Below are 8,524 nucleotides of genomic sequence, written 5' to 3'. Positions count from 1 at the left end.
TCCTATTAATATTATTTAATATTTTTTCTTTAATCTATTCCATTCCAAAAAAAAACTCTCAACTGTGACATTTTTTAAAATACTTTTGAATTTTTTATTAGATTTTCTACTTCCAAAATAAAAATAAATTCTATAAAATTAAAATTTATGCAAACAAAAACCAGCACCAAAAAATTTTAATATATCAAAACTAAAACTATTTATATAAAAACATTAATAAAAATTATTCCAAGATTTGAGAGAACAATTATACCAACAATAAAGGATAACGAACTATAATCTACATAATGAAATGAATTTTTAGTTAACAGAAGAGTACGTACGAAGCACATGAACTTTTGTTAAGTACGATTATATATAGTTTATATATAGATTATATATAGATTATAATTTTAATCAACAATATTGTGTATGTCAAAAACATTTCGAATATTTAGGTCTGGGTCTTAGCGATGCTTCTTAGAGACAAAGATCGAATTGTAGTGAAAATTTCTCAAAAATTGAAAAACTAACTACTAATTCAAAAGAATCATTTATGGAACTTTGACAATATTTTCCATAGATCATCTACATAACATAACATCTACATAACATCTGGATCTTTAGCGATACTTATTAGAGTCTTATATATAAGTCTCTACATGTATAAAGAATTGTCTTTAAATATGAAAAGTCACTACAAATTAAAACGAACGGGTCTTAAGCGAGGCTTGTTAGAGACACAAATCAAATGTCAATAAAAATTTTATTAATATATAAAAAATCACTACAATTAAAAAAACTTTTATAGATCTTAGAATTTTGTGCTACAGCAAGGCTGTGAATAAAATTCAAGAAAGAATTTGTTTTAAATGTAAAAAATTATTGTTAATTCAAAATAATCTTTAATGGGCTTTAATACCCCATGTCTAAGATATCTTTTCAATATGTGGATATAATTATCAGAACATTTTCTTTGAAATGAAAAACGTCACTACTAATTTAAATGGATGTTTTACGTGCCGGAGTTTCTCGTCAAGTTCGATGGCCAAGTGCTTATCGCCACAAAAAGGGCGATAGGACGATAATTCCAAAAAGGACTATACAACAATGGACAACAACTACATGGATGTTGGAACTTAAAGTGTTTAGAAATACTTGCTTGAAATATACATAGTTGTCGGACAAACTTTTAATTTTCAAAAAAAGTTTTGAAGACTTTTATGATATTATTTTTATGGTAGTTCCATGAATATTCCACTTCATGCGAACCCGAAATTTTGTGTCATCCACAACTTAATAGCAGTAATTTTTAATTGGATGAAATCCATTTTTAATAGCCTCCTTCAAATATATTTTTCTTATACTTTTTGAGCTCCTAATATAGTGAACAGTATCAATACTGATGAATATGTTTTTTCCCTTGCATTTATTACTTTCTTTTATCTACGGAATAACACTAACTTTTCAAAGTTGAAGTCATGTGCTCGGTATATATAGTACATTTTGTCAACTAAAAATTTCTATATTTCTTAAAAATAACTTAAAAAATTATTTATATGATAAATATTTAAATATTATTAATGAACACTTAATATTTCTTTTAAATCTTTTTGTTCTCTAAAAATACGAAAATAATTCTTATTAAATCTAAATTTTAAAAATCTGTTCCTATACCCTCCATTCCAATAATGTAACTAATAGAACTACCATACAAATTATATCTCCCTCTCTTTCGTTTTCATTTCCTCATTCCTTGACTAAACTAAAATTAATTATTAATTAATAATTAAAATTTGTTTGTAATTAAAATAGCTTTTTAAGATTCCTGTATTTTATGCCTCTTAAGTAGGTGTTTAGTGTGTGTACGTATTTGTTACTTGTATGTGTGTTATAAATGTGTACGTGTGAGTATATAATAATGTTACTTTTATCATTTCGTATATTCGCATATATATTTTTAACTACATTCTGACTCACGTTATATATTGTATATATATATACATTTTTCAGTTTTTTTATTAATTAAAATTGAGTTTAATTAAATTATCTGCGAAGGAGTCTTCTCCTTCGCGCCTCATCTCAGCGTGGTGCGTTGTGTATGTGAGTGGTTAAATGTTTTGAGAGATAATCGGCTCGCGCAAAACATTTACCACAGGATTCGCAGTGGTAGGGACGTTCACCGGTATGTATGCGTAAATGACGTGTAAGATCAGATTTACCACCGAAAGCACGTCCACAGAAAAGACATACGAATGGACGTTCACCGGTGTGCTTGCGTACATGCAGTTTTAGATTCTCTTTAGAGCGCACGCATTTTCCACAGAAGGGACAAGCGAAACGTGAGGTTTGTGGTCTAGACAATATGCAAATGGATTACTTTTATTATTACTTCTATTCTTTTCTATATTAATTGATTTGACTTACCGCTTATCACGTTGCCGTTCAGCTGCATCAACTCGTAAGAAATTAAGAATTGACGCTTCTTGTGGATTAAGGCCTAAGAATTGTTCGCTTGGTATGCGTTCGGCATTGATGAGCGATGTAATGGAATTCAGTGAACTTAAAGAGTTCATTGCGGTCGCTGCAACAGGTATTGGATGCGTATGAGTTGCTGGTGATGCAACTGATTGTGCAGCGGCTGCAGCTGCTACTGCATGTAGATGTGGTGGCAATTGTTGTTGTTGTAAATAAGTATAATGGGGAGGTTCGGTATCCAAGTGTGTGGTTGTAAGTAGGCGAGGCTATAAGAGCAGTAATTAGAATTTTTATAAAAAAAATATATTTTTTGCATTTTTAAATATCAAGATAAATACTTCGGCAAGATTAAGGGCTTTTAGTCAGCAGCTCATTTTGGTTACTACTTACCCTCTTATTTGTACTATGAGTTGCATCCATGTCACGTTCCGCTGAATTAGCTAAACTAGTTGCTGCCACATTATTTTCATTAAAGTGTACAGCACCAGTTGCATCCACAATATGTTCTTGCTCTGTTTCGCGTTCGTCTTCTTCCGGTTCACGTTTGATATTTATACGCAAATCTTCGCCACCCTCATCGGCTGCCAATTCTTGAGAATTATTTACTATATCTTGTTCGAGTTGTACGTTATGTAAGCCAATATGCTTTCCCTTCTTGCCGTGTAAACGTTCGAGTGCGTGGTTCAGACGATGCTTCTTGAAAGATTTCAAATAACGAAATTGCATGCCGCACACGTCGCAGGTAAAAAGCTTATCCGCCGGTAAACGCGCACGATGATTTTGTTCTTTATGCTTGGCATAAGCCGAGCGATAACGGTACGATTGCCCGCATTGCTCACAAATAAATGGTTTCTCTTCACCAGGACCAATATGTGGATGTTGTAGTGCCGCATGCTGTTCCAAAAGCCATACATTCGGAAAATGTGCATTGCACACTACGCAGCGTGTTTCTTCTTCGATGGGTTCACTAAAAAGCGAAGATTCCGAAGGACTTTTCAACATTTGACTAAGTTGTTGATGCTGTGCTAGTAGTGTCGAAGTTGGTGGTGGTGTCGATGAGGTAGACGATGAGGAGCTTTTCTCTTTGCAGCTGATATTATCTGCACAGCCTGGTGTGTTGGAGAGCGGTAATTGCTGTGTGTATGGAGTAGAAGTGGCTCGCGAAACTACTGTGCTGGGTGTAGCCATATCACCTAATGATGAGCTAGAGCGTCGACGTTGTAACAGCTGTTCTAATGAATCTTTGTAGAGCATTGCTGTTGCAGCTGTAGCGCTCGATGTAGAGGTAGTATTTGTTATATTGCTGCCACTTTCACGACCGGAATCGGTCTCGTTATGTGAAGACAAATCACATAATGCAACATCATCTTCGTCACGTTGTAGGGATGCCTCAGATTTTCGTTTGAGTTCTTCAAGTAAAGAATCTCGACTCGATTGAGTTGAGTTTGTGGCAGTTTGGTGTGGTGATGGTGTGCTCTGACGTGCTTTATTATGTTTTTGTAGGTGATGCTGTTGCGATTGTTGCTGTTGTTGGTGATGTTGGTGATGAAAGAACAAAGCTGGCGATGGATAGCGCATATTAAAGTGTGTGCCATGCTGTTGTTGCTGCTGCTGTTTGTACTGTTGCTGTTGTTGCACATTAGAGCGATGTTGTTGCTGTTGTTGTTGATGATGCTTAGCTAATGCTGAGGTCGAAGCACCTCCAAGTAGATCATTTGTAGTTGGTAAGTTCAAATGATTTTGTTGATATTCTTTGGAAAGTAAATCATTCAATGGATTAAAACGGTGGGTTATATCTTTCGGTGGTGTAAGAAAACCACGATTTCTAAAAAAAATAATTATAGAAAATATGCATAATATGGATTAGTTGAGTTTAGAATGAATGACATTTTCTTACGTTAAAGAATAAATAAATAATATATATTTAATATATAATAAAAATTATAATAATTATTGTAAATTATAATTGTTAATAATTTACATTTTCTTAAAGCAAAGGGGACGATATTGAATATGTTCACATTAAATAGCTTATACTTAAAAAACTCTTTGAATTACTACATTAAGAATTAAAAATATTTGATTAACTTTTATAAACAACAAAAATATATTTGAACATTATTGGAATGACTAAAATGCGTTTCTCGTTTTGTGTATGCTACTATATCTTCTGGTACTATATGCAAACCTTATTCTCTTAAATTCAAATGGTTTTACAGAAAATTATACAACAGTTTAAACAAATAACTCTGTAAACTCTCTCTCAATTTTTATGTGTATGGAGAGGAGGTTTAAAAATGTCTAACGTATCCTCACTATTTCGTCACAATAGTGGTATGCGCGATTTACACGGACTAAAACAGTCCCTCTCACGTGCCAGATCGTTTCTACCCTGGAACTTTAGCGGGAACAATTCAGAGGAAGCTGGATCCTTCAAATTGAAATTGATTCTAACAGCAATCGTTCTTGGTTTAATATACCTTAAAATACTTTAATATACTTTTAATTTTCCATTATGCGAAGTTCTGATTAATTTACTATTGCGTAAAATCCGTTAATATTAAATTAAAAATTAAAAATTCTTTAACGTTGTTCAAATATAAATAAATTTATATTTTTTGCGAAATTTTCTTTTACTAAAATATACCAAACTTTTCGCAAAAATATATTTAAGATTAATGTATTTGTCATTTCGTTTCAACTTCGAATTTGCAAATTCTTTTCGAAATCGTTCCATTGAAATATCTTCCAGAGCTCATAAAGAGTGAACGTTATATCCTTGAAAGAGTCCTTTAATGTTTTATAACCCAATGAATAAGAAATTGTATCTCTGAACGTGACTGTTTTCGGGGTTAAACAAAAGGCAGCAGTGATGCCCAAAAGTCTCATTTGGTTATACTTGCCAAAATGCTTTAAAATTATTTTTACTGTTTCAAGTCTTATATTTGCGGAACCATGCAGATCTGCTACAAAAGGAGAATGGATTAAACTTGAGTATTGTTGATGATCTAGCTTGAATTCAGAATCGGTAGATAGTTCCTCTGGCATATTTAATGTAAATTGATATTTATTTACATAATAGAGGAACTTTTTCATTTGTTGTGTGCTAAAGTCTTTTTCCATATTTTCCATAATGTTAACAAAGTCTACAACTCCAGAAATAATGTCCTTTTTTTCCAACAACCATGCTTTTAAGTTTTTTTTTAATATCATTTGATCGTAGTAGTTGCTATATCTGCTAAGTCCAGTACTGGCTTCGCTTATCCCAATTTTACTGCGTATTCTACGATCTGAACTGATTGTACAGCATCCATGAAACAAACATGAGTTAGACAGTTCCTTCATCTCACTCTCGTTCAACTTTTTAACATCGAATTTTTGATTGCTTTTTCTATCCACTGCAGTGACTATATAATGTTTTTGATTTACGAGTGGATATATGTAAATAACAAGATTTTTAATTGAAATTTGTTGTGCTATTTTTTCTACCCACTTTTGAAAACACATCTGAGACCCAGCTTTGGGTAGTTTAATATTTGTACAGTTTTCGGTTGCATCCATAGTTAAGTATAAAGATATATGCAGTAATTTAAATCCGTTTATTGACTTGGAATTTTATATTTCAGGGATTAAGGTTTAGAATTTTTTGAAATATATTTTAAAATTTTTATTTAAGTTTTTACGAAGAGAAATATATACTACACATAAAATTTATGATATTATATATCCCATTCAAATATTAAAATTTTTTCCTACTCAGTTATGGTAGAATATTTATTGTGTCAAAATAAAGTATATTAGAACAACAGACATGCATAGAGATCTAAGAATTGAATCAGTGAAAAAATATATCAAGGACAGAGCCCTAAAATTATTCACAAAAGTTGAAACATTGTTCAACCCCGCCCTAACAAATCTTAAGTCCACCTCAGGACGCACAGGAGGATATGCTGATTTACGGTCCGTCATCAGTTAGAAGATAAATAAATGATAATAATTCTAGTATAGTTAAAGTTTAGTGTAGGGCAGTGATAAGCCTCCCAGCTACAAAAGAGTAAAAATGCGCAATAGCACCAACTCAAATCACAACAATAACAAAAAATGTTTAAACTTTCAGAAATAAAAGTTAATATATTTATTAAATAGATCTATTTACCATTATACAAACTAGCAAAATATGCAAATTTGGTTGCTTGAGATAAAGAGAGGAACGAATCCTCCTCAATTAACTAATAAAACCGTGTTGAATCGACAAATCTTCGTAATGGGTAGAAGATGATGAGGCTAAAACTAGCCAGAGACATTTATAAAGGCGAGAGTCTGGCCAATGCTAATGCTGGAGATATCGCTGAGTGTGCTTAAGAAGGGAGTCTTCGAAAACTTGAGCCTAGTTCTGGCCAAGCATGGACATAAACATAACAAGTGTTCTGCTGTCATTTCTTCGAGAGCCGGTAAACACGCATTGCAGAAGATACTACAGGGTAGGCCGAGCCTAGCTTGAAAAGAACTACCAAAAAATATTTAGCGATCTTATTGAGATGCCATGTAGAACTATAACCTTTACGGTAGGTTTGTAAAGGCAACAAAATATTCCCTTTGGTAATTCTTGACATAACTGTAAGAAATATATAAAAGATGCTTTACATCTGTTTTATATAGTCTATAATTAAGTATGCACGTTTGAAATTTGGATGAAAAAGTAGATATTAAGTAGATATTTAATTCTAGTTGATCTTATTAGTTGTTTGATGAATTTTATTTTGGCTATTTAAAAAAAGAGGTGTTTTATATATGACAGTAATACGATATTATTCTAGCATTTTTTAAATACTGTGATAACCTCTTTGGACTTGGTTCTCGTATACTTTCTTATGCGTCGAAAAGTAAAAATCTTAAATACAACATTCAAGACAATTCTGCTCATCGTGTTCGAGAACTGGAATTCCTCAAAACTCATTAATCAAAAAGTGCATAGGTCGTATTTATAATGTCAAGAACCATTTCCAACAACAATTGAATATGAGATCAGAAAATGGAAATGCTGATGGGATTGTAATGATAGGTTACAAGCTTTATAAGAAATATTGGAAAAACGATCTGATGGATAGGCCACGAGCTTTATACGAAATATTGCGAAAATGTTCTTTAAAAAGTACCATGAAGTATTTGATATTTAAAATAATATTAATATATGTATATAAATATATTTATATAAATTAATACATACTAGTATAATAACAATTTATATCATTGGTTATCATTAATATATACGTATGTATATTAGTATACTCCTCGAAGTCTTACCTTAAAGCCTCTTCAGCCAACCATGTCTGATGATGCAGCATACTTAATATTCTGGACGGATCAATATCGAATAGACCTAAACCGAGTGGATTAAATGGAAACACAAACGGTGATGGACAACGTGTTGCTGTTGCTGCTGCCGCAGCAGCAGCGGCGGCTCCACTACCTGTCATAACAGCACCCAAAGAAGAGCTAAAGTTGCGTAAAAACTTTAATGAAAAAAAATAAAACAAAGTAGAAAATTACTTTTATTGCTAAAATAATATTTAATTAAGAATTTCTAAATTAACTACTATTAACTACAATAAAAGCATTCTACAAGCAGTAAATACATCAATTAATGTTTTAAAAATTGACATTCTCATAACATAATTATATATTAGAAATATATTGACTACTATGAGCTAAAAAAATTTACTTCTTATACATTGTATATATTATACTATTTATTATCTTTTAATACTAAATTGCTTACATAAAATGTATTGACTGTACATATTACATATACAAAAATTAATTTTTAAAACTAATTAGTTTAAAAGAAAAAAAAAATCAAAATGGTCTCATGTTTTTTTTTTTTTGATAAACTCTTACGATAATGTATATTCTAGTATGCATATTTGTTTCTATTTTTATCTAAGAGCTAGAATACTATATACAAGGTATATACAATACGTTTATAAAGTAGAACTAGATTTGGAGAATTGTTTGTAAGCATTAGACGTGCTAATAAGCGAAGTGGAGTTTTAAATAGTTTTTATTT

At 31.5% G+C, this 8,524-nt stretch overlaps 1 protein-coding gene across 1 annotated transcript; it reads right to left on the bottom strand.

The window, feature by feature from the left end:
* Positions 1 to 1,610: 1,610 nt before the first annotated feature.
* Positions 1,611 to 8,103, bottom strand: LOC119670936 (oocyte zinc finger protein XlCOF6-like). The gene is made up of 5 exons (XM_038081391.1): positions 8,065 to 8,103; positions 7,762 to 7,970; positions 2,848 to 4,282; positions 2,407 to 2,723; positions 1,611 to 2,335 (listed from the first exon to the last, which is right to left on the bottom strand). Exons 2-5 carry the CDS (start codon positions 7,932 to 7,934, stop codon positions 2,062 to 2,064), a joined length of 2,199 nt encoding a protein of 732 aa, XP_037937319.1. The 5' UTR covers positions 7,935 to 7,970; positions 8,065 to 8,103; the 3' UTR covers positions 1,611 to 2,061.
* Positions 8,104 to 8,524: the final 421 nt, after the last annotated feature.

Source organism: Teleopsis dalmanni, chromosome 1 (genome assembly GCF_002237135.1).
Source record: "Teleopsis dalmanni isolate 2A chromosome 1, ASM223713v2, whole genome shotgun sequence".
NCBI classification, from domain to species: domain Eukaryota; kingdom Metazoa; phylum Arthropoda; class Insecta; order Diptera; family Diopsidae; genus Teleopsis; species Teleopsis dalmanni.
The sequence above is the reverse complement of the archived record's forward strand: the minus strand, read 5'-3'. Positions and strand labels throughout refer to the sequence as shown.